The sequence below is a fragment of the Ambystoma mexicanum genome, chromosome 6q (assembly GCF_040938575.1).
Source record: "Ambystoma mexicanum isolate Mex_15411 chromosome 6q, UKY_AmexF1_1, whole genome shotgun sequence".
NCBI classification, from domain to species: domain Eukaryota; kingdom Metazoa; phylum Chordata; class Amphibia; order Caudata; family Ambystomatidae; genus Ambystoma; species Ambystoma mexicanum.
In genome coordinates, this window is record NC_090937.1 from 647,584,370 (window position 1) to 647,611,780 (window position 27,411).

Here is a 27,411-nt window from a genome sequence, read left to right on the forward strand (position 1 = left end):
GTGAATTTCGATTTTAGCTCTTGGAAGGCTCTTTCAGCCTCTTCAGTCCACATTTTGTTTTTGTTTTTTGTTTTGCAAAAGTGCAGTGATGGGGTGTACATTATGTGAGAATTCAGGAATAAATCTGCGATAGAAATGAGCAAATCCAAGCATGCTTTATACCCCTTTAACAAAACTGGGTGATGGCCACTTGAGGATTGCGTCCACCTTTCGAGAGTCCATTCGAACTCCTTTTGAAATCAGGATAAATCCCAGGAATTCAACTTCTGTAGAATGAAAAACACATTTCTCCAATTTTGCGTATAACTTGTGCTGGCGTAGTTTCTCTAGGACTGCAGGAACATGCTTCACATGGTCCGATTCTGAGGAGGAGTACACTAGAATATCGTCTATGTACACGACAACACAGACGTCAATGAATTCACGAAGGACATTGTTCATAAAATACTGGAAGGCTGCTGGTGCATTGCACAACCCGAAGGGCATCACCTGGTATTCGAATAACCCGTACTTGGTGCGAAAGGCAGTCTTCCATTCATCGTCTTTCTTTACACGTACTAGATGATATGCCCCTCGGAGGTCTAACTTAGTGTAGAAACAAGCATCCTTAACTTGGTCTAGTAATTCGGGGATCAGAGGCAATGGGTATCGTTTTTTTACCGTAATCTGATTTAATGCGCGATAGTCTATGCACGTTCTAAGGTCACCTTCCTTTTTAGGCACGAAGAATAGAGCTGAGGATGCAGGAGATTTGGATGGACGAATGAAGCCATTAGCAAGGTATTGGTCCAGATATTGTCGTAGGTGAAGATTTCCGGGTTCCGTAAGGGCGTAGATTCTACTGCATAGAGGTTGTGCACCGGGTACTAGGTCAATTTGACAATCGTATGATCTATGCGGTGATAAGGTATTTGCCTGTTCTTTTTGAAAAACATCCTGAAATTCTTGATATTCCTGAGGTAACTGCACAACTGGATTAGTAAGGGAGGCCAGGCTTTTGTTCAAGATTTTTTTCCGGGTAACAGGTGTGTGCACAATCTGGGAAGGTCACTCTTCTCTCGCCAATCAATACAAGGATTATGTGTTTCCAACCATGGCATTCCCAGAATTATTTGGAATTGCGGGGCCTTGATTAAATCAAACAATAGTTTCTCGATGCTCATCTTGATCCAACAGTGTCAGCTCAGTAGTGGAATGAGTTACAGGCCCAGAGGCAATTTCAGTTCCATCGACTGTGGTGATGACATCCGAAGCGGTCTTTTTGCAAAGGGGTAGATTCATCCTTGAGGCCAATTCGTGGTCCATGTAGTTTCCTACGGCCCCGCTATCAATGTATGCCCTTACTGTGTGCATACGTGATGGCTGCCTTGGATCAATTAGGACCATTGGTATAATTAGGTGGGAGGTCGGAGTGTCCTTCTTTAAGCTCGGCAAGCGGACCTCTACGCTTGTCGGGCGTGGTCGTTTCCCGAATCAGGCTCTATTTGACTTTTGTCAGCAACTCCTACTACTTTCTTGGGTGGTTTTATAGGGCAATCCCGTAGAAAATGTCCTGCGGTTCCACAGTACAGACAATTGCATCTGCCGTCTCTTTTCTCTTTCCTTTTGAGTTGAGGGTCCTTTAGTTTGGAGATTATCCATCTGATGACGAAATAATATTCGAGATGTGCATTACTTATTGGGTAAGAGTAATTAAAAGAGAAGTTCCTCAGAAAATGATGATAGCACAAAAACGTCCAGAGTATTTTGATGATGACATGACGAAAGTGGCAGTTTCATTATGGACCACCGGCCCCTATGACGTAAGCCTGCTAAAGGGAGTGTTGGAGAAGTAAAGATTAAATTGAAACCAGGAGCAATTTTACCTCGAGCACAACAATATCCTACGTCCAGAGAGGCGGATGAAGGTATTTTTAAGCCGATTTCCACCATGATGTATCAGGGCATCTTATTGACATCAGATTTAGGATTAGATGGGGGTTTTTCAAACCCTTTTTCAAGTTCAATAAACATTCTTGAACTGTGGTCACTTGGTATCTGTCTTACTGTTGATACCATGTCTTCCTTACCAGTGTAATCATGATTTCTATTTTGTCTGGGTTAACTTTGTAATTAGTGCTCATCCATAGGTAGAGTTTTTTGAGACTATATGTTAGCATGGGGTTCTCCTCTTGTTTATCGCTGTTTTTGTAGATGATTTGGGTCTCATATGCGTAATAGTAGCATGTCAGGCTGTGTCTTTTGATGAGGTTTAGTGGCGTCATATAGATGTTGAAGAGAAGCAGGGATAATGAGGAGCCTTGTGGAACTCCACAAGTTGTGTACCCCAGTGTAGATTTCAACAGTTTTAGCCATACTGTTTGTTCTTTCGGACAAGAAAGATTGAATCCAAAGCAGCACCCTTTCGCCAATCCCCATTTCTTCCAGTCTCTTGATGAGGGCGTTATGGTTGACTGTGTCGAAAGCTGAGGAGAGGTTGAGTAGTATCAGTGCCAAGTTCGTGTTGGAGTCTACGTTGGTCATCCCAAATAGAGAGCATTGCCATCTACGTTACTCTCATGGGTTTTAAGCCTACTTGTGCCTAGTCCAATAGTTGGTTATTTTTTAAATGTTCCAGTATTTGTTTGCAGATATAGGTCTCTTTTCGTTTTGTCAGGTAATGGATGTTTGAGATCGGTCTGTAGTTTCGGAGGTCTTCCACATCACACGCAGTATCTTTAAGGAGCGGTTTGATATAGGCCGATTTGAAGGCTTGTTGTACTCTTCCCATTGAAAGTGACAGATTGAAGAGGTTTAGTTAGTATTCCGATGGTGTATCCTGTGTAAGTATTGATTTGTAGAAGTCTAGTGTACAGGGGTCCATTGGTGAGCCTGCCTTGTTGCTTTTGTTCAACAAGCTGTAGAATTCTGCTCGACATTTGGGTGAAACTGTCCAGCCTGTTCTGTGGTACAGGGGTTGGTTGGAAGTGGTGAACGGTCTGGTTGGCAGGTCTACTTTGTATGATCTAAAGTATGTTGGTGATTTTACTCTTAAAGAGATTGTTGCATAGTCGTTACAAAGGCACCGGTGTGTTATTGCATCCAGGGAAATTTCTTATCTCATTTACGATGTTGAATGGCACTCAGTGTTGATGGCTTTTGGGATCCAGTCGTTGTAATATTTCTTTTTCGCTTTGAGAATTTCCGCTTTGTATGATCAGATTTGTTTTTGATATGTTATTCTTTTGGCTTGGTCATAGTTTTTCCTCCATTCTTGTTCTAGTTTCCGGTTTGTTGTGGTCATTGCTTTGAGGTGGGGCGTGAACCATCTTACCACTGCTTTCTTTCGTGATGGGATGGATTCTTTTTCTGGGGAGATGCTATCTGTTGTTTCTGCGATCCATTTCAGGATTAGGTCTGCTTTTTCGTCTATGTCAGTTGCATCCATGGTTCCAATCGATGGCTTCGAGGATTCTAGTTTTTCTTCTAGGTTACTGCATTTGACGGTTCTCCAGTTTCTTTTCCAGATCGGGCGGTTCTTTTGGGGCTTGTTGGATGCTTTTGGTGGCATTTGGATCACAAAGGGTATAATGAGATGGTCCTTCCATAGTATTTGGATTGGTGGTGCTGTTGTCAGCAGGTTTTTATTGGCGAAGATTGCATCCAGAGTGTGTCCGGCTGTGTGCATCGCTCCTTTCACCATCTGTCGTAGTCTCATTGTCTCAAGTCGCTTTGTTAGGGTTTTCTCAAGTTTGCGTTCTCTTCTTTGAACCATATGTTGAAGTCCCAGAGAATGATCAAGGGGGCGAAGGCGTCTATGAAGGTTGCGTTGTAGGTCGGCGGTTTATAGAGGAGTATAAATGTGAGGTTTGTTTGTGGGTTTGAGGTCAGGTGAAGGATGAGGTATTTGCAGTTCAGGATGTTGAGTGGGTCTGCTGTTTTTATTTTTAGATGTTCTTTGTAAGCCACTGCGTGTTCTCATCCTCTTTTGCCTTTTCCGTTTGTCTGTATACATTTGAAATTGTCAGGTAGACAGCTGTGCAATATGACTTTGTAGTTTTCAGCTAACCAGGTTTCTATGACAAATAGAATGTCTGTTCCCCATCTCAAAGTAGATCGTAGATCTCTGTTGTGTGTTTGGACATAGATCTGGCGTTGATTAGGTTGCAGTGTATTTTGTTCTTTATAGAGGGCTTTTTTGTTCTTGCTTGTGTCTTTGGGTGGTCTTGTTGGTGACGCTCATCCTCAGGATGTAGGTTGTGTTCTGTTAGGTCGGTTTCGTCATTAAGTAGGTTGGCTATGTTTCGTGTTGGGTTCACGTCTTCTTCTGGGTCCTCTTCCGTTTCAGGTTGGTGCTGCCGGTGGTGCACTCAGGTTTTAGCGATGTATGGAGTGAAGGTGTCTTTTATCATCGTTCTTCTGTTTGTTTCTGCCTTGTCCCTTTGGAGATATCCTGCTGTCTTGTTTTCGTGTTGGTCCTTTTTACTGCTGCACTTGTGAGCGTGCGTTCCATTGCTGTGTTGGTGTTTGCTGGCGTGGTGGCGTGGTGTGATTCTATTTTGCTTATCCTTTTTCTGTGGTTTCTCATGTGTCGTCCTCTCCTCTGGCGTGGCAAGTCATCTAGTGGTTGTCTTTGAATACTTGGGAGCTTGCGATCACACTCACGGTTGCAAATGCCTTCCTGTGATTCTGAGGTTTCCTATTTTATAATAGTGTGTTTTGTGCCCAAGGCGGTCTTAGCTGATTTGGGTTTTTTGTGTCGGTTCTTGGATTTTCCTTTCAGTGTCTGGGTGTGTTTTAGTTCACTGTTGTGATTTCCTTCCTGGGCGTCCCAATCATTTCTCTTTATTGGCAGGGTCTTCAGGTTGTGTACCAAGTGTGGTAGTTGTGGTTGTGTCTGTGAGGCTCCTACCATGGTTTATTGTATTTTCCTATTTTCCTTTTAATTCTTTCTGTTCTTTGGTTGGGTTTTTGGTGTTTATGTTTTTGCATTGGCCCACTGGGGCATTCTCCCCCCAGTGACTTTGGCTGGAATGTCTATTGGCCTTGTTGGTTCCTCCGCGCTTGTTTGGTTTGCGGGTGCCTTAGTAATTGCAGCCTTCTTAGTGACGTCTGTAGTTATTGTTAGGGGAGTTGTGAGTGGGACTCGGTTGGGGGCAGGTGGTTTGTAGTGGGAGGCCTTCTGGCTATATTGGGCATTGAGGAGGGCGATAGTACCTGTACGGCGAAGGGGAAGAGAAGCCCTATTGGGGCAGGGCTGGTTGAAGAGTCATGAATTGCAGGGTGGTAACCCTTGTGCGTGGTCAGGAGGGGGTACTACACAGTTGCCATCTCTGTAGGTATGATGTCCGGAATGGGCACTGGGGAACAGAAGGCCTATGGTGTTTGGGCCAGATGTGGAGCCGGCAAGACCCGCTCTGTAAGGTATATGTTATGGCATTTATAACACACCTGTACACAATGGTTTCTACGCGGCACAAGACAAGAGAGAGGAGCCATATGGAGGACAAGACAAACGATCTTACTAGGCCTTGTGTCAATAAGATCGTGCAAGCGCCAACGGAAGGAGAGGGGGGTGCAAATTAGAGGAAGGGGCGGGAAGTTCGAACAGGGCAGCATGGCTCTGAGTAAGTGCAGCCAGGGCAGCATGGCTCTGGGTAAGTGCAGGAGGAAGGGGGGCTGTAGGGGTTACAGTTACAGCCCGTAAGTGCGCAGAAGCCAAGGAGGCAGTGCAAAGGAAGACTAATCATGAAGGAGCCAAAGCAACCAGTCAGTGCAGCAGACAGGTAAGTTAGCAAGTGAGCGAGAGAGAGAAGGCAGAGGATAAAAGGAGGGTCTTGAGCTGCTTCCGGAACTTAAGGTGGTCCGCCACAAGTCTGAGACGGGCAGGGAGGCCGTTCCAGAGGGAGGTGCAGAGGAGAGAGCTCTACCCCACCACTCTTTGCTTGGAGATGTGTCTGACTCTCAGAGAGTAGAAGGTAGCTGAGCGAAGGGCTCTGGAAGGAAGGTATTTTGGAAGAGAGAGATGGATGTAGTGAGGGCCCCAGCAAGCTTTGTGGACGATGCAGAAGGTCTTGAACTTGATCTGTGCAGCCACCGGGAGCCAGTGGAGAGATTTTAGGGCTGGAGAGATACAGTTCCTGGGCTTGAGGCCAAAGATAAGACTTGCAGTCCTGTTCTGGATTAGTTGCAGGGGGCGAAGGCAGATTGAGAATGAGGCTGTTGCAGTTGTCCAGTCTGGAGAGAACCAGGGCTCTGGAGATAGTGAGCTTCTGGGGGAAAGTGAGAAAAGGTAGAATACCTCTGAGGAGGTGCAGCTGGAAGTGGGCCTTTTTGGCAAGGTCTGAGATGTGAGGAAAGAAGGAGAGATTGGAGTCAAAGATGACACCAAGGGTTTATGCCTCACAGGAAGGCGAGGGTAACGGGCCCAAGGAGGGCAGAGCGAGGGAAAGAGGGAGCAGGGGTCCCAATGAGAAGGATCTCTGTCTTACAGGCATTAAGGCAAAGATTGTTGGAAGTGCACCAATCCTGATTCGTGGTCAGACAGTCAGGAATGAGCGTTGGAGGAGAGGAGGCTGATGGAAGCTTGAAAGAGAGTTGAGTGTCATCTGCATAACAATGAAAGTAAGAAGAGAAGGTGGAGATCAAGCGGGCCAGATAGACATTGAAGAGCCAGGGGGAGAGGATACAGCCCTTAGGGACACCACATGTGGAGAGAGAGGTGGGGGAGCGAAAGGACCCATGTTGGACCTGGGAGGGACGGTCCAGGAGGATGGAGGACAGCCACGCCAGGGCCTGATTCTGATGCCCAGGTTTACACAGAGTCTGTTGATCAGGGTGGCGTGACGGACTGTGTTAAAAATCAGAGGAAAGGTCAAGGAGGAGGAGGACAGAGGGTGAGCTGGAATTGAGGTTAGGGAGCAGATCTTCACAGGGCTGTTGGAAAGTATGGGTTCCCTTACCCCATAGGGTTGGATGCAAAACATTTGGCCAGCTTAGATCACTAGGTCAAATACAAACATGGGCCACCCTACACGCCCCGGCCAAGTGTAAAAGTTTGGCCCCCCCTTGGCAGATGGTCCGAATGCAGGCTTTGGCTTCCCAACACTTGAGCAGTTGAAAGCTTTGGCTATCCTATTGAAGCAAGGGCTGACGCAGGGTAATTGCCACTCACCGTTTATTGATGGGGCTAAATACACGTGGGATAATATTACATTAATTCAATATATTTAACAGTAATAAGGGCTTTGGGGACATGAATGCAACCATTGTCTGCCTGCTGACCCTCCGCCCTTCTCCAACCGTCATCTCGTGCTCGCCGCATTCCATCCCTCGAACACCCTCCAGCGTTCCACTGCTGATGGCGAGGCTGCACCATACTACACCTATATAATTGGACAGATGTCACATTTTAGGCCACCTTGCACACTTAGTTCAGATGCAGAACTCTTGTTATCTTAGACAATAGGCTTAATGTAGGCTATGGTTGCCTTCCCACTTGGGCTAAATACGAACTTTGGCCCCCTTAGACAACTAGGATGAAAGCAGATTTCGGTTATCTTCACACCCTTCGGCTGATTACAAAGTTTGGCTACCTTAGGACAGTGGCTAGCTGCAGGCTGTGGCTACCTTAGACAATTGCCAGGTGCAAGTTTCGGCTGCCCTACACATTTAGATTAAATGCAAAACTTTGGCTATTTTAGGACAGTTGGCCAAATGTACGTTTTAGGTTACCTTGTTCACTCAGGCTAGTAGCTTTGGCTATCCGAGATAATTAGCCAGGTGCAGATATCGGCTACCCTATAAACCTAGGTATAAACAGAAACTCTGACTAGTTCACACAATTAGGTCAAATGCAAAATATAACTAACTGATACAAGGGATCTGAATGCGAAAGAGGCTATCTCACACAACTACGCGAAATGCAAAACATGACTACTTCACATAACTAGGGAACAGGCACGATCTGGCTATGTCATACAATTATGCTGGATGTGAAACTGGGCTATCTCGCACAACTAGGGGGAGTGCAGAATAGGACTCTCTCATTAATCAGGATAGATGTGTAAATGACTACCTTCCACAGTCGGGGAAAAAAAAAAAATATGACTAGCTCACAGAATTAGAGGAAAAGCTAAATATAGCCATCTCATACAAATGATCTAAGTGTGAAAAAACGACTTGCACAATTGGGGGAATGCAAAGTATGATTAGTTCACAGAAATAGGGGAAAATCAAAATATAACTATCTCATGCTATTATGCTGAAAGTGAAAGATGGCCATCTCCCATAACTAGAGAAAAAAGCTAAATATCATGATCTCGTACAGTTGGGCTAAATGTGAAAAGAAACTACCTCACACAATTAGAGCACATTTTTAAAAACACAACTACCTCGCACAACCATGGCAAGTGCAGAATATGAGCACTTCACACTAGGACAAATTGGCTAAATACGAGATATGACCGACTAAAACAAGTGGGCTAAATGCGAGATATGACTAACACAAATGATCTATGTTCCAGTAGGTAATAAGGGTGGCAGGGTTTTGAGTACAGTAATGGCTGTACTCCCCGCCCAGACCACATGTACCTTACCAGTCGCTGCTAGTTGACTGCGGCAGGCTTCCCAGGCGAACACAGGCAAACACAGACTCAAGCTGCTTTGCCTTGAGATGCTTAGCTGAGGGCGGACCAGGCAGAGGCTGCCCTGTGTGGTCATTCTAAACGGGTCACCTAACCAATAGCGGGGGGGGGGGCAGGCTTGGAGACGAGAGACTGCTCTACAAAGCAGGACGCGGACGGGAGAGGGGTGGGGGTCACAGAGTGCCCTTCGAGTGCCACATTCAAATAATTGCTGAATATCGTAAACAGAAAGGAAATCTGGACAATCCAAAATGTTGTTATTGAAACTGTCTCTGAATATAAATACTTGGGCTTTCAAATAAGCAATGATCCAAATGTTAGACCATACCATAGAGAATTGGAATGTAAAATTAGAACTGCCATTGCACAAACGAAAATCATACAAGCCAAGTATGGAAAATTCTCAATTTCACCGGCCATGATTTTTTTTATAAACAAAAGGTTACTCTGATTCTAACCTATGGTGTTGAAACCAGAAACATCATATCTGACCAAATTCGGTTAAGACTGGAAGGGCGATTTTGGAAAACAATATGTGGCTTACCCAGGTCAGCTTCCATGTGTTTGATTCGACATGAGCTAGGGTTAATATCCTTTAATGCCATTTATTGCTGGAAAGTTCTCTCCTTGTACCGAAAATATCTGATGTTAAGGACACAAATTGTATAATGTATACAATAGGCAAATACATGTTGGGATCTGATAACAAGAAAGTGGTCATGTGGCGTAAATCCATTAAATTAATAATGGAAGAAGCAGGCTTGGACAATGATCTCCTTGTTACTAACCCGGAAAGAGCCAAAAACAAACTGTGGCTTACGGATTGATTAACACCAGAAACACTTGTATGAAACTAAAAGTATTCATTAATCAACCATACTGTATCAAAGGACTTAACAATGCAGAACAGTATTTGTTGAGATTTCCTGATCCAAAAATCAGATTAGTATATATGAGAATAAGACTTAATATCTGTCCCAAAAATGAGGTACGCTTTAGGAGGAAAATGTTTATACAACCACTATGTTTGGAGGAACAGTTTGAGGTGATTTCACTAAACTCTGCATATTGAATTAGTCTCCGAATGATTCTAATCTAAGAAAAACATTTTTTGTTTATCTTCTGTTATAGAGGTTATCTAATTCTCCGTTTAAACAATTTGAAGAATGCAAATATTTTTATTGAATGATTTTCTCTCTCATTTTTTAAATTGATTCAATGTTTTATAAGTAAACCTATTGTAATTTTATATGTATTCTGTTAACTTGGAAACTTTGCCTTTTTTATTCTTATTTTTATGTATATTTTCATGTATTATTCTACTTATTGTTTGGTATATCTTTTTTTGTGTTTTCTTTTTTGAAAGGCTGTTTTTACAGCTATATCAAATAATAAAAATAAAAAAAATAATAAATGCTGAAATCACCAAATATACTAGTAAGGGGGTCGAGCACAGCTTAAGAGTGCCCATTTGTCCATATTTACATGTCCAGATAATTAAATAGAGGGCCTAATTGGTAGTGTCCATGACATATTTCGGTTTATGCTTCCGATGCAAAGAGAACATTGGGTTCACTCTGGGGAACAGATACAATTGAATGGAAATTGATTTTCTGAAATTTCTAAGGGAGCAAGCTCAGCAAATCAAATTGTGTCCAAGCCACACCAAACTATTGGGACAGACTTAGCCCTTCATATCCGTAATTAGGACACAATGCAATTGATTAAACTGTGATTCTTCTTCTTCTTTCTTTATCTCAGATGCATAACTCTATAAAAGCACACACATAATTCATCATATTAAATTTGATTCTACAACTATAAAATAGTATTTATGCGAAAAAATATATATTTATAGCAGTCTGTTAAAAACAATGTTATTACTAAAAATATAACCAAAGTTAAAAATAATAAACTCAGAACATACATATGTGAACAAAATCTAAAACAATACAATTCCAAATGTAATACTTTGGCAAGATACACTCACGATCACTTAAGATTGCGTTCTGTACTTCATTTCAAATCATGTTGAGACATATAGTCCTCATAACTGGAAACAAAGTCCTGGAGGGCACAAGGTGTTCAAGCATAGCCTACTACATCAGTCAGGATGCCGATGTTATGATTACCAGTTTCTCTGAAATCACTTCTGGTGGGAAGGAGTTAGTAAATATTAAAAAGCAGGTGAGCTTGAATACAACCCTGTCCAATTCCAGGGGTTACAGGGACATACTGTGAGTTAGCCTAGCTTTTCAGAGCCAAATCTAGCTTGAATATCCCTGTGCATTCCTATTATGAATGTAAAAAGCATAGCTGGGAAGCACAGCCATCCAAATGCTGACCAAAGTTGGACCCAATTTACAGAGTATGCGGCCACAGTAAGGTCTTTAAAACCAAACTACAGTGAAGTTTTATAGGGTAAAAAATTATCTTCTATATAAAAACGTATGGATGTCCCAGTAGAATAGTTTCAAAGCACCATAATGTGCATTCAAATTCTATATTTAGGTTTACAATTAATGTATTCAAGTATATACCAGCAGCATTGGTAATAATTCAATTCATTTAATTGTGATTCAAATTATTTTCTTTTATGTACAATGTGATGGAACATCTGTCCCCATCCTCATTTCTTGTAGTAATTTCATGCACATTAATCATTTGTTTTTTGAGCACAACAAAAAACTATATGGTATGCCTTTCGTATTTCTGCACAAATTAATGTATTCTAAACCGTTTCCTATATAGTGATGTACATTTCTCAAAATTCCTTCAATCCATCAGGTTTGAGTTAATGTGCATGCAAGTAATTCATAACTAGATACAGTACATGATACTATTAACAAAACAATACATACAGTGCAAAGAAAAAGGTGCAATAAGTTATCTAAGGTGCCAACATCTAACATTCAGTGGAGATTTAAAAAAGGTTTTTACACTCGTAGTTCCAACTTATGTTGGTTCAGTATTTGCTCTCAATAAAGCTTCCATGTATCTTTAGTGGAAGTGTACTCCTCAGAGGTCCCTGATCACTAAGACTCTGAGGCTCTGAGGCACTAAGACACTTGTGCATCCATGTCACAGTACTCACCATTGCCATCAACCGCCCGTCGTCCTTCATAGCTAGATAGCGATTTGCACATACTCCTTTGATTGACACTACTCCACGCTCTTCTGCTTGCAGTTGCAATTTTACTAGAGAAAGTGAAAAGCAAAGAGTTTAGCAGAAATACGGAACTGCAAAAGCTGGAATTAATTGTCAACCATATATTTTACAACCCAATAAACTGTGCTGGAATACAACGCCAATCATCTCTAACAAGAATCGGCAAAGAAGAGGGATCATGGGAGTTATAGCCCAAAGCATCTGGAGAGCCACAGGTTGTCAACCCCTGCCTTAGAACATGAAATTCATATTTTATCTTCAGGTACTGCTGTGAAGCTTGAACAGCACCAGGCAATGTTGTGTACAGGTAACAGTGATGTAATCGACAGTGCCATCTGTGAGTCATTTCATTTTTACATTTAATGCATTTATTATATATTTTCGACCTAAACCTGTCAAGCCAGTTGTCACAGATGGCCTTAAACCACAGATAAGGGTGCATAAAGTTTGACCAGATATTATACAAAAATAGGTTTCTCTGGAGATTGTAGTGGATGTGAACTAGGGGTTGCTCCACTTTCCTGTGGGCTCTCTCGACCCTAGCCCAAATGTCTCCATTCCCAACAACACATGTTCGAGGCAAAGATCTAAAGCACAGTAAACCCTTCTACTGAAGTTTGAGCTGGTCAAGGTGAGGGCAAACATGCATTGGCCTTCTCTATCTCTTTCCTTTAAGGGATTAACTAAAGGGTCCCTTGTCCTAGGTTGATATGTGCTCTTCCAAGAAGATTTCCCGATTCTTCTCTCCCTCTCTCTCCCCTTCTCACCCAGTCTCTCTCTCCTGCTCCGTCTCTTTCTCTGCCTCTCAGACTCTCGAACACGCATTCTTCTCTCACCTTTGCTACTATCCCTCTTGTTTACTCGGATGTACGTGATTATTTTGAATACGAACATTTCAAAGATGAAAATCTTGCATTCTAAATGTTTGTATTCGAAATAAGCACCCCACTACTAAATGGCCTTTCTACACCACGCTCCTCCCACCCCCTTACTTACCTTTTGGCGGCACACCTTGCTGTGTGCCACAGAGTCTCTGCTGCGCCAGTTCCCTTCACTTCCGTGGATGAGAACCAGTGCTGCAGAGTCCTGACACGCCTGCCACCCCAATTCCATTATATACATCCCTTGTTCGATATAATGAAACCGAATGATTGAAATGTTTGGCATTTTCGGCTGTACGTAATTTTGGTACAGCCAAAATCCAAACATTTCAACCATTAGGTTTTTATTTCCGATATTTTCAGTCGCTATCTGTTTTCTCTACACTCCTTCCAACTCAGTCTTACTATTCTTCTGCTCTAGCACTCTTCCTTCTTCTCTCTCCCTCCTTCCTCCACTGTTCCTTCTGCTACTTCCATACCTCTTCTCTTACTTGCCACCTCCTCTGCTGCCTAAATCTCCACATCACTTTTCTCCACCATCTGCTCTCCACCGTTGTTTCTTTGGCCCACCACCTCCGGCCTGACCTCAACTGAACAAATTTCACTTTTGCTCTTTTTTTAGTCCCGTCTGCCCCAGCTCAGCCAATCACGGGGTTCCCAATATCACTATCACAATAAGGCCTTTTTCTGCTCTGCCAAACTCACCAGTCTTCAAGAGTTCTTATCCACCACCCTCCCTAAATGCAGAGCTCTGCGGGAGGTCGCAACTTGGCTATAAGTAAAGGAATCAAATAAAATAGTGTTGGTAGCCTCTCAATACCCGCACATTCACATACAATGATCAAGCTTGGTCTGTGTCCCCTGCCTGTGGTGCTGAGACCCTACCAGTGCTCCAGATAAGATTTTGAAGTGACAGTATTTTACACCCTACTTTTTTAAAAAAAAAAATTGACTTTATTGGTTTTTAACAAAGAAACAAACAAGATGGAATACCTGTTACACATAAGACCATTGTAAGCATATGATTGTATGAGAAGGACAATATACATTATATCAAAAGATATTCGTAACATATGTCGTTCTGCTTATATCAGGGTATGTCCATCACAACATAAAGAACCCTACCCTCCCCTGACCCCCCCTCTCTTCCTTGATTGAGTACTCATCTGTTGAATGTTATAAAGGCGTAGGGACTTCAAAAGTATTTTATTCACATTTCCATTGAGTGATTGGTCTGGAGCCACCTATTGCGAGTTCTCTTCCATTGGTTTCCATCGGGGATGCCTTTTCATCATGACCCGGCAGGGTCTTCCGCTTGGGACTCGGAGTCTGTTGCAAGATGTTTATTTTTAAAGTCCATCCATAGGGCTTCACATTGTGAGGCTTTGCCATGTAGAGAGGCGGTTATTGTCTCCATTCGGTAGATGTTTGTGGCCCGATTGATCCATTCGTTGCACCGTCGTAGACTTCTACTTAATCTCCAGGAGAGCCCTGGATGCTAGGAGTAGGTGGGGAGCCAAGTCCGTTCCTCTGGTCCAATCATCTTCGTCTCTTTCCAGGCCAAAGAGTATCAAGTAGGGGTCAGCGTCTCTTTGAATCCCTTCTATCTCCTTAATACACCACAGGACCTCATTCCAGAATATCTTGATGTTCTGGCAGCCCCACCACATGTGCCAATAGTTGGCTATTTCCCCGCATTTTCTCCAGCATGTTGGGCTCATTGTTTGGGACATTTTGGAAAGTCTAAAGGGGTCATATTGCCATCTGTGTAGGAGTTTGATGGCATGAAGCTTGTATTGGCTGGATATAGATGTTTTGGAGGCCGCTCTACACATTATTTCCCATAGGTCGGGATGTATCTCTTCCCCAAGTCTTTTTCCCACCTTGTTCGTAGGGATTCCGTTGATCCATCTCCCGTCGCTATCAATTCCTGATACATTGCAGATATGAGGCCTTTCATCTCAGATTTTGAGTCCAGGAGTTTCTCAAATGGGGTAAGGTCTCTTTTCAGTTTGTCGCTCCATTTTGCCTGCGTTAAGACCCCTTTCAGTTGGATGTACTGGAATGTGGATAGGGTGCCTATACCCAAGGCGTCTGTGAGGTCTGGTAGCGTAATAAATAAGTCTTTCTTCTGGAGCTGTCCCACTCTCTCCAGGCCCGCCTCATACCATGCCTGAAACCTACCCACATTAGGTATATGGTTGTTCATGCCGGGTGACCATAGGTGACTGAGCGGGGATGGCCATGTAATGATTTCGCGCATTTCCTTGCCTGTGCACCATATGCTCCATATAGTGCTCAAGATTGGGTGGCCTTTGATTTTTCGTTGTACCCTTTTGTGTGGGGTCCATAGCCATTCCGATACCATAGCTGGGGAGAGATAGTGATTGTCCATTTGAACCCATTTGAGGTTTTTCTGGTCCCTAAGGTGTGGGATCAGGACGCAGAGCAGGGCGGCTTTATAGCAAGTCCACAGATCGGGGAGTCCAACCCCTCCTTTGTCTTTGGGGAGCGTTAGGGTATCGTATGGAATTCTTGCTTTCTTCCCCTGCCATATGAATCTTACCATAACCTTTTTGACTTCATTAAAGAACTCTTTTGGTATCTCCACCGGGACCGTTTGGAAGGGATATAGGAAACGGGGAAGGCATACCATCTTAACTGCATTAACTCGGCCGAGACATGAGATTGTGAGTTTTTCCCATTTTTTAAGATCGGCCGCCAACCACTGGAGGAGTGGGGGAAAGTTGACTTCAACGAGGTCGCTCAGGGTTTTAGTGATCTTTATGCCCAGGTATTGTAATGTGGCGTGTTCGAGCTTAAGGCCCAGCGGAAGAAACTTGGCGTCGTTCACCTCTACAGTACCCTGAAGGGGGAACAAGATGGACTTAGTCCTATTCACTTTAAAGCCGGAGAATTGGCCATATTCGTCCATTAGTTTAAGTGCTTGAGGGACGACTCTGAGGGGTTCGTTATGTGGAGGAGGATGTCGTCTGCATAGAGAGCTACCTTGTATTCTGTTGGCCCTAGTTTCATCCCCTCTATTAGGGGGTCCGCTCTCATCTTTTGTGCAAGGGGTTCTAGCGAGAGTGCACACAGGAATGCAGAGAGGGGGCATCCCTGTCTAGTCCCACGTTTCAGTTCAAACCATCTGGAGTATTCTCCATTGACAAATACTGCTGCCTTAGGGGACGTATATATTGCTCGTATTGCCTTTCTAGTTCTTGGGCCTATTCCAATCTTCTGCAGGACTGCTCCCAGAAAATCCCACTCAACCCCATCAAAGGCCTTCTCCGCATCTATTGAAAATAGAACAGGGTCGTTGGGGAGGTTATGGGCTGCATGAATGAGGTGTAATGTTTTACGCATAGAGTCAGCTCCCTGTCTCCCCAATATAAACCTGACCTGGTCTGGGTGGATTAGGCGGGGCATTAATGTTTCCAATCTGGCAGCTAGTACCCTAGCGTAGATTTTGGCATCAAGATTGAGGAGGGAAATAGAGCGGTATGATCCACAACACTTAGGGTCTCTCCCCTCCTTAGGGATTACTGTTATCAGTGCTTTTTTAAAGGAGTCTGGTGCTGCGCCTGTCTCCATTATTTCATTGAATAGTTCAGTTAGGAAGGGTGTCAGTTGTATAGCAAAAGTTTTATAGAACCCAGCAGTGTAACCATCCTCCCCTGGGGATTTGCCCAGTGTCAACCTTTTAATTGCCTCCTGGATCTCATGTTCAATAATTGGGAAATCGAGGAGCTCGGATTCTGCATGCGTTATGGTAGGCATGGAGATCGGGGCTAAGTGAGAGTTTATATCTACCTGGCCGGAGATTATTTCAGAGGTGTATAGATTCTCATAGAAGCTGGCAAAGGATTTGGGGATGGTACAGGAGGTTGGGGCAGAAGGGACAGAGTCTTGACGTATTTCGTTTACCTTGCGCTCTGCTCTTTGTCCTCTGAGCCTAGCCGCTAATAGGGCATCAGCCTTGTCTCCTTTTTCGTAGAATTTTTGTTTTAGAAACTGCAGTTTGCGTACTACTTGGTCACGTTCCAGTAACCGTAGTTCTTCCCTTTTGAGTTGGGCTATTTTCATTCTGTCCTTCCTGGTCCACCTCTGGGTCTTTCGTTATCTCTGCCTCCAATTGACATATTTCGGTCCGTAACCTTTGTTCTATGATCTTCGGTTCCCTCTTCTTGGAGGACCCCTCTCTTATCAAAATACCCCTCCATGTAGCCTTCCCCGCCTTCCAGATTATCTGTTTGGAGACCTCACCATCGTTATTCATTTTGAAATATTCATCAATTTCTGTCTCCATGGTAGCTTTAAAAACCTGATCTTTCCAAAGAGTCTCGTTACACCGCCACTTCCCTCCGTGAACAGGTAGGTCAGCCCAGTTGATATCGACCAGTACCATGTCGTGGTCGGACCAAGTTATCGGGACGATGTCTGAATGGTGTGTAGTGGTAGTGAGATCACTTGTGAGGTATATGTAATCAATACGCGTGAATGTATGGTGGGGGTTTGAATAGAAGATGTAACCACTTTCAGTGGGGTGCATAATTCTCCACACATTCTTCATGTCATGTTCGGTCGCTCGTGTATTGGTGTCTCGTTCCAGGTCTGCCCAGTTTCCAATTTTTATTCGGGTCGGCCCATTGATTGAAATCTCCCCCCAGGATGACATGCCCTGTGGCTTCTAACATTATCTTGGGGATCACCTTCTCAAAGAATGCGACCTGTCCAGTGTTAGGAGCATATAGAGTTGCAATGGTTACCTGTACTTTTGCTATTTTCCCGGTTATGAGGAGATTACAGCCTCCAACGTCAAACCATGTTTTATCTACTTCAAATTTGATTCCTTTCCTAATTAGGATTCCAACACCACCCCTCCTGAGCGGACCTGAACCCCAGAACTCCAGACCTCCTCTTTTCCCTAGGATGCTCCGCCCTTAGCCTTTAGCATATTTGGTCTCCTGTAGGAGGAGTATGTCAATATTGGATCTGCAAAATTCTATGAGGACCAAGGATCTTTTGGTCGGTGAGTTCAAGCCTTTCACATTAATAGTCCCGACCCTGAGCGAGACCCCTGGGCCGTGGTGATCAGGGGTTGCCATGGTTGGGTGTCTTTGGTGGGTCGCTCACTCCCGATGGCCAGACCAATGTTCGATTTTTCTGTCCTCCACTGTCTATGATATTGTATGTTCGTTCAGATGTTAGTGCTACTATTCTTGAGATTCTCATTCCCCTTGCCCTCCTTTCCCCCCCTCCCTGAGTCGATGGTGTTCAAGCGAACCCAAGAACTGAAGGTGTGCCATTCTCTGCACCTTGATGGCGTCCGATTCGGACTTGGTGGAAATGTTCAGTCCAGTACCAGACCACCAGCGAAGACCGTTACCTCATGGTCCCATTCGCATATACTATCGTAACATATAAATGAGCCCCTCTTTCCCGTCCCCCCTCCCCCCATATCATATATTGCAACATTTAACCATAAAGAGAAAACAAAGGTGTAACTTTACGTGCGCCCTCCGGTGCTTTCTTCGGATGTTCGTTTCCCCCCTCCTTCGGGAGGGGATTTTGCAGCTGGGAGCCATCATCCTGCCAGTGATCCTATCACCCTGCGGCTGTGGGTGCCTATTCTCGGACTCCCCAGGCGCAGGTTTCAATCAATTGGTCTACGAGGTTTGTGAGGAACTCATTCATTTTCCTTTATCAGGTGTGTTGTTTGGTCGTCTATATTTTCTTGATCCTTTCACCTGTCTTCTTTTAGGGCCCTGAAGCTCCCACTGCATTCCTGGCTGTTCAGAGTCATTTCCTTCACCCTCTTTTGGGGCCACTGCGAGAATGTCCGCAATGCAATCCTTGATCTCTTGCTCGGACCGGAGGATTATCTTTGTGCTGCTATGTTCAAATGTTAGGGAGAAGGGATATCCCCACCTGTATCTTGTGCCCTGTTGCTTGAGCCACTTAGTCAGGGGGCTGCAAAGGTGCCTCAGCACCAGCGTGAGCGAGGATAGATCCTGGAAGATAGTGATTTGGGCACCTACTAATGTGATCAAGTCTCCAGACCTGGCCTTGGTCAGGATACTGTTCCTATCCTGGTATCGGTGGAATCTTGCGAGGACGGAGCGTGGTCCACTGGGGGGTCCACCCGCCCTGTGGATCCGCTCCGTTTTGGGTTCATCCATCTCCTCATCTGCCATTAGGATTTTTATGATGTGTATTGTAGTTTTGAGCGAGTCCTCTGTTTCTCCCTCGGACTCTGGAATTCCAAAAAATCTGAGGTTGTTCCTTCTTTCTCTGTTTTCCAAATTGTCAATTTTTAGGCGTATCTCCTCCTCCCTCCTTTCAATATTACGAATTCTCGAGTCCATTTGGGCATCAAGGGTGTCTATTGAGGCCTGATTGTTCTCGACACCTTCTAATCTCTCTTCGAAGTTGTCCATTCTCTGGGTGATCCTGTCAATCTTACCACCCAAGTTGGCCCCTAGATTCTTTATCTCAGACAACAATGCAGCAATGTCTCCTTTAATGGCTGCGGCACCTGCCTCTCCGGCCTCTGTTGACATTCTTTCACTCTGTTCAGGAGTCAGGGAGAGTGGAGTGTAAGTGTACTTGGCGAGCTTACTTTTAGCGTCCATAGAGTGGGTCCAAATTTAGAGGAGGCATACGCCCCGTAATCGGGGGCCTTACCCTCTTTATAGCAGTGCGGGCTAGTAGGAGCCGGGGAGGTCCAAGCGTCCAGACCTGGGCTTGGCTTCTGACGTGGCTGAAGAGACGTCTGTGGGGTTCAATAGTTGATCCACAGTGTGGGAGGGCTCGTTCTCAGGAGGGTCCGTCTAGAGACGTGCCTCACAGGGGGTGCTGGCATAAGGAACTGTCGTTCCATGCACAGTTTGTTTAAAGCTCAGTGTTCACTGGTTGGTAGGGCTCGTGGACCGTTGCAGGTAATTTGAGGTGTTAGGAAGCACTAACACTGGAGGCTCTCCGGTTTGTGGGCTGGGGCAGGCCTCAATGCTCTAGGATACTTGTGAGAGGGCCGGGCTGGCTTTGCGTGTTGTGAGAGTGTTAGGTTCCAGGTAGTGGTCCTTAGTGCCTCTGTTTTAGGAGAGGGCTACACCTCTATCCTCCTGATGAGCAACCCCTATTAGCCCAAGGCCCGAGATACTACTTGTTTGGGAGGCGGGGTCCACAATAGTTATAGTTTACAGGCCTAGGTGGGCAATATGTGTGGGGGGTGATTGTAGGCTGCAAGTTTTGGGGGTGCAGTCCTGTATGTACTCTTGGCGTGTCACTTGGTTGCCCTTTGTTGTGGGATTGGCGCTTTGAGTCTCGTTCTCAGCATGGTATGTCCTTGTGTCGCTTTTTCCAGGCTTGTATCAGTGTTCTACTGATTTGTGATACGCATATCAATGTGACTCGTGGTGGAGGGGGTGATGCTTTGTCTCTAATCTTGTTGCCTTGCGTTATCTTCAGGTCTCTTGGATCACTAGGTCTAGTCTATAGCGTGGAGCACTCCTGCGCTGCCTTTTGTGTATTGGTGTTTTCTCAGTCTTTTAAGTGCCCCCCTGCGGGGGTGGGGGTGGGCTTCAAGGTGTATGGCCCCTTGCAGCTTCTTACCACAACCCCCTGCAGTGTGTGTTACTGCTTGCTTTCACTTGTTAGGCCTTCCACATTATGCGCTTGCTCCCCTTATACTTGCCAAGCGTTGGTGCGGTGGATCCGCCTCACGTGCTCTGCGTGGGCCAGCGGGCCGCTGTGGCGCCCTTTCCCTCTCTCTGAGCCAGACGCCCGTTCCTGGATGCGGGTGTCCAAAGTTGACACGCCCTGTTTCGGGGCAAGGGGGATGCCCCCTTACTGCTCCCGCGCAGCCGGCCGGGTGTCTTGGTCCTTTTCGTGCGATCTGGAGCCTCACCAGCTGCACATTGGTGGACCCGAGGGCAGTGCACGGGCCTCCGCAGCGCACCTGCCGCCGTCGGAGGGGCCGTGCTGGGACAGCTGGGTACACCGCAGAGACGGGGGCCTCCCTCCGTCAGCCGGTGGTTCACCCCTCTTCCGGGGTCCGCAACCCGAGGGAGGCCCGTGGTCCGCTGTCCACGCCGGTCCCAGGGGGCTTTGTGGCACTCGTCCGATGTGGATGGGACAGTGCTGGGCTCGTGTTGTCTAAAGGTTCGTGTGTCAGATCATGATGGGGAATGTTCGCTCTACTCTCGTCGCGGATAGGTGCTTCCCAGCTCAGATGTTCTAGCGATGAAGCGGGAGTCAAACGAAGGGTCTCCAATATTAGTGTCCGTACGTCTGGTGGATCCGGCACCATCTCTATGAACTTCTGTGTGGGCCCATGTAGTTTCACTTTCCTCTTTGTCAGCTACGTTGTGCGTCGGGCTTCACACTATGATTTCTTCTCTTTCCCTGGTCCGATTTTGTCCGGGTTTTCTCCTGCTGAGGAGGGCTGGGGGGTAGAGGGGGGGACCTTCATGCAGAACCTCTTTGATTTTCAGTCCGGGGGGGGTCACGAAGTGGGGGCTCAATTCACATCGCGGACCCTCGGAGGGAGAACTCACACGGAAGAGGTGTACATCCTTGCGCCCCCTGGTGGCCAGTTACACCCTACTTTTTAAAATGATTTTTTAGGAAGTAAAAAAGTAAGTCCCATTCGGAACGGGAGTATTTTATAAGTGGGTATAAAAATGTTTTGTAATAAATATATCTTTGCCTCAAATTATTTATGCACATTAAAAAGATACATGTGTACCTCTTCAGATCATGCAGCAAGACTTTATTCCTATGGCATTAAGTGTACTACTGGTCCACACGTCTATGGAGCTGTGTGGATCAAAGCAGGGGACAGCCTCCTGTGTGTCGGTTTTTCATTATTGTTGGAAGTATTTTTACTACCAGTTTTTATTTTTTGGGAGTATTTGCCTATTTGAAGGGAATAAAAGTAGCCGATACACCCCTTATCTATAGGGCTGAGCCCTACTTTGACCAGACATTGGCCCTATTTTCAAAAGCCGACTGAGCCCAGAGCACAAATGCAGAAGAAGTGGAAATACACCAACTGAAAGGGTGGACCTGGACTTCCAATAAGATGCAGGTGGAGAAGGACATAGGCAGCCTGCCAAACACTTCACTACCTTCCACCACAGGCATTACATAACTATTGCAACACATTCTTTAAAGACTCAGATGAGACCACATGGACCCAAGTATGTTGCCCTAATTTAACAGGACCTCAATAACTAACTGCTGGATAGACAACAGCAGCTGTGAACCTACCCACAAATAGATATTCAGAACTGGCTTGCTCATTTTTCCCCTCTCTATTTCTCCTTTCTTCCCTTTTTTTTTTATTGGTTTTCTATAAAATTACAACTAGGCCGCCCCCTTGGGGACGAAGCTTACTTCCCAAGTATACACTAATTGGCATCACATCAATCCCAAATGTTGGCAGACCCATCTAGAACTCCTGCACGGAAAGACAGCAGTTCAAAGGAATCAACCACAAACATCAATATGTCCAACAAGAACTCAACTGAAATTCGGATAACTACACTAAACGTGCAGGGCTTAAACTCTCCTTCCAAGCGCCAAGGAATTCTTTGTCTACTACATAAAGGAACCGAATGGTTTTATTACAAAAGAACCACCTCCTTTTTTAGCCCTTAGCCCCTCCCCCCTTTTGTAAAGAATTGGAAAGGGACTAGCCCTCTTCTCCAAGTATTTACACTTATCGAAGCAAACAGTCCTAAAGTACCTTCATGGGAGATATCTTATGGTTAAGGCCCTGCTGTACCATTGTTTAGTCATCATTGCGGTTGTTTACGGCCATAACGAGAAATACAATTGGTTCTTTCTAGCTCCAGCATCCAGATTGGCAGCCTTCATAGTCTGGAGAATAAACTAATAATTTAAATAGCTTGAACTGCTCAGATACACCTGTTACTTATAATAAGTATATGCCGACTGCCATGTTGAACAGTGCCTTATTGCCGTAAGTGTTTTTCCTATGTTATAATGCACATGTCGTAACTGCAGCGGTGCTTTGCCTTTTACTGTAACTATGCCCGCTTCCACAGTTCTCGCTTCTGCTGTATTTCCCATTTGGCATATCAAAGTGTATTTTATAGAATCGCCTCACTAGGCAAGGTGGATTTAGCAGACAAAAGTAGCCATAGTAAGCGAGACATCCAACCATGAACCATGTGAGAATAGTGGAATTAGCATGCACAGCAGGAATTTGTAATGCATCTTAAATGTTCTCCACTAATATCAAAATTGTGCCTTCCCAGGTGTGAAAATGTGGCATCTGCGAAGACCTACAGATAAGGGATTGGCTACTTTTACTGCGCACATATAGGCAAATATTACCCAAAAAATAAAACCAAGATTAAAAATACTCACCAACAAAAAAAAATAGTAAACAGACACGTAGAAGCATGTGCACCTGCTTTCACCCACACAGCACCATGGATATGTTTGGACCAGTAGTGCATGTAGTACCAAAGGAAGAAACTGCTATTATAACTGCCTGATTGAAAGAAGTAAACCTGTATCGTTTAATGTGCATGAATAACTAGGTGCAAAGAAATAATTCAAAAACATTTCCGTTTTCCAGTTTAAACATTTTACACACTTATAAAAAATATTCCCATTGGGAATTGGATTTTCATTTTTACTCCCTAAAAACTTTTTACTCCCAACTTTAAAAAATAGGGAGTAAAATACTCCCACTTTCACATTTTATATGGAGCACTGCATCTGCCTATATCATGTATACTGAGAGACTGAACAGCCTCCCCAAAAATTGTTACTTATCGATATCATGCAATGCCTGAACCACCCCTTTGATTGAAATGCATGTGCCCTTTTTTGTATAATAATACTGTCCACTGAGCGAGCGGATTACTACGCTGAGTCTCGCTTTGCAGCTGGGTTGCTGCTTGTCCTGTGTATGCTGGCTTTGCTGACAGCCATTAAAAACGTTCACCAATCCACCTGAAGAGGCTGTGGTTGTTTTTCCACGACAATGGAGGGTTACCTAATCGCTGGTGGACACTTCAATACGACCATAAACTCGGCAAACGACAAGCCAATTCCCTGAACTACGACAGAACTTAGAAATGGTGTGTCCTGCAAAACCTAAAGCACAACCAGAACTTGATTGATGTCTGGAGATATCAACATGGACATGAGAGATGTCTCTTTATCTCATGTCCTTAAAGATCACTCGACAATAAACATGATCATAATGTTCTCCTCGCTGGTGCCCCAGATGCCTAGCTCTGTTATAGGAAGCAGATCCCTTTTGACCACTCCCGCGTGGAAATATCTTTATGAGTAGACCGCCTAAACCTCCTACCAAGACTCTCTTGGAGAATGAAAGACTCCTCTCTGAGAGACCCATCACACGACAAGACATCACAGCCCTGATGAAGATTAAAACTTACTTCGGTACCAATACCACATAGGAAACCGCTCCAAACATAATCTGGAATGCTTTTGAAGCGGTCATTAGGGGGAAGATGATTAAAAGACTACTGCCTAAGTTTGAGCGAGGGAAAATCTGAGCAGGGAATTGGAAGCCAAAGTCATTAAATGCGAGAGAACCCTTAGAAATAAGACCTCCCTCAAAGAACAGAAAACTCTCAAAATCACCTGTGCAAAACTAGAGGCTCTCCTCTCAGAGCAAACAGCTCAATCATAGATATCTACAAAGCAAACATATTGCACATTGCACCCGAGGTACAAATTAATAGTCTATAAACTACTAAAAACTAAAACTGAACTAGATTCCCAAACTTAAAGATTTCAGTGGGAACCCTCATTATAATGATCAACAATCGATATTGCTCAACTATATTTCACCCAAATGATGTCCAGTGACCCCCTAATGCTTGCAGACAAAAGGAATTGCTTACTGGGCACCAATACTCCTTCAACTTAGAAGTTCACATCATGACAGTTTAGAAGGCCCAACAACTAAGGGGGAAGGTGAAACCACCATTACAAATCTGCCCTCCCACAGGGCCCCCAGACTGGAAAAATGTACTTCCCTATTCTATGAAACATTTATACACCAACTGATGCCACACTACCAAATTATTTAACTCCAAAACCATTTCACCAGCCATGGGAGTATCCCTAACCTTCTTACTCCTCAAAACTGGCAAGAAAGAGGCTCAGTGCTTCTTATCGAGGCAAATGGTCCTCATAAACAAAAGCAAACATGTAAGGCAAAATAATAGCTACTCAACGAGCAAAGATACTACCCTTTCTCATCCACCAAGACCAGTCTGGCTTTATATTACACAGCTCCACCCATAGGCCTACATCCGAAGCGCAATTAACATAATAGGGTTGGACCCCATTTGCAATCCTCCTTGGTTCTGGTAGGGCTGTGTGCTAACAAAGGGTTGTCAATTTCTGTGTGAGACAATGGACGGTCTGAAATTCGGCCCCAAATTCATGACATGGGTAAAAGCAACCTTGAACAATCCAACATCGAGGTTGAAAATAAACGCCACCTGTTCCCCCCTGAGTTTAGATTAACAAGAGGAGTCCAGTAAGGCTGCCCACTCTGCCCACTTCTCTTCGCCATCTGTATGGAACCATTTCCTATAAAATGAAAGGATTAGGGGCCCATACTAGAGGAAATTCCACTTAACATCCCGATTTAGGCAGACAGCATCCTCCTCTATCTGGCACAAGCAGACATCGCTCTCCCAAAGGTCATGGCGGAGATTCCCAATTTTAAGCATGTCACAGTCTTTTCAATTATCTCAAGTCAAGTGCCTTGAATATCTCAGAGGAAGACTACACCATCACAGCCCTAAAGAGAGTAACTTGCTTGAAATGGGAAACAGACCCAAGGTCCCCTGGGGGTTAAACCAACAAAGGATGGTAAGGAGCTCCTCCAGCATAATTTGACTCCCCTCATTAAGGTATTCAGGATAGACCTAGATAGGTGGGCTTCCCAGGAAATATCCTGGGTGGGCAGGATCCAAGCATTTAAAATGAACCTAGAAACGGAAGCTGCGTTATATTTTTAGCAGCACCCCTATCAAAATCCAGCTCAAATTTTTGCCCTCATACAGAGGAAAACGTTCTACTGCATTTTGAAGGGTAGGACCCTTTGTGTCCCCAGAAGACTCTTGCTGTGCTCAACAGCCCTAGGAGGCCCTGGGAATCCTGACATCAACCGATACTTCTTGGCTGCCCAGATAGAACATATACCTACTTGGCTGCACCTCCCCTTAGACACTAGCTGGTTACAAATCGATCACCCACCTGAATCCTATTGACAAACCTTTCCTTCCTTGGGAGGGAGACTCGCCAAACTGCTGGCCGCCTACCCACGGTGACCACTGAAATCCTCCAATACTGAGACAGGGCCCAAAGGCTTTCGCCTTTGGAGCCAGGCTTGGGAACTCTGCCACTAGTGACAGGAAACCAGGACTTCTCCCTGGGTAACTATAGGGGCCCTACCAGGGATGAGTTTACAAAGACTTCAAAAGGCTGGGAGACTGCCATCAGACTCGGACAGCCGATTTCCATTGAAAAAGCTGAATATAAGTTTGACATTCAGGAATCTGAAGGATATAATTCAACTACACCCTATAACCTACCCCACGATCAAGAAAGTGGGTCCTAGACAACCAACTCAACAAGAGCTACTTGTACAGGGTGATGTACACAGAGGAAGCATTACAAAGTTATATTGCTTACTCGCCAGAGCCGGCCCTGAGGAAACACTGCCGTAAATTAGGAGGTGGGAAGAAGAATTTGGTGTAAAAATCTCTATGGAGATGTGGTCAGCTGTCTGGAGCAAAGCGGTGAAATCATTGAGATGTACCACCAAAAAGAGAATCTACAGGATTTACTTGTGATGGTACTATGTCCTGAAAGACTTAGACAGTTTTATACCAGAGTTCTCTCCGTTGTGTTGAAGAGGTTGCAGCATGATGGATAACCTGTTCAGAGCCACATGTGGTGGGCGTGTGCCAAAGGCCAGTTTCTCTTTAGGGAAATCCTAGCTAGAATAAAAGGCGTGACATGGATAGCACTACCACAAGAGCCAATATTCTTAGTTTTGGGCAGTTCAAGAGACATGGAAGAACTGTCCACTTTTCCAATGTTGCCACTCATGTCCTCAATGCGGCCTGGCCCACCTTGGCCGAGAGGGGGAAAAAACCTGGAACCCATAACAGCAATCTGGTGGTGCTAACTGTGGAACACCTGGATGATGGAGACAGACCGTTATCTTAAACAAGACACTGCACACATTCCAACACGACTGTGATCCCTTCTCTGACTTGTTCATGTACATGGACTAATAACTTTAGACCAGCCGTGTTTAAATCTTTGTCTTTATTTTAAACTAACTTTGGAACTACCCAAGAAGTTGATGCTTTTACTCACTGTCATGATACTATGAGACCCGTTGGCCTCGTTATGTGGGAAGGGCCAGTTGGGGCACTGGGTGGGACAATGGAAGTGACAGGGGACAGGAAAAGTGGAATTCAGTTAAGTAGAATGAAGCATTGCGAAAAGACACACCATCTGTGCCACCGTTTATTGTAGGCCGGACCCCGGAACACTCCAATTACATTGGCGACAAAGGCGATACCTTCCACGGGTGTGCACCGCACTGACACTGTGTGTCACGGCGCAGCAAAGCCCGGAAGATCAGAGTGGCTGGAGTGAGGCTGCATTCACACGCACCATCACGCCTGGGTGA

At 44.9% G+C, this 27,411-nt stretch overlaps 1 protein-coding gene across 1 annotated transcript in view; it reads right to left on the bottom strand.

The window, feature by feature from the left end:
* FGF2 (fibroblast growth factor 2) overlaps positions 1-27,411 on the bottom strand; it is a 540,307-nt gene that overhangs the window by 172,467 nt on the left and 340,429 nt on the right. The window contains exon 2 of the mRNA XM_069631129.1: positions 11,719-11,822. Within this exon, the coding sequence (XP_069487230.1) occupies positions 11,719-11,822 (104 nt within the window). The remainder of the gene's footprint in view (positions 1-11,718; positions 11,823-27,411) is intronic.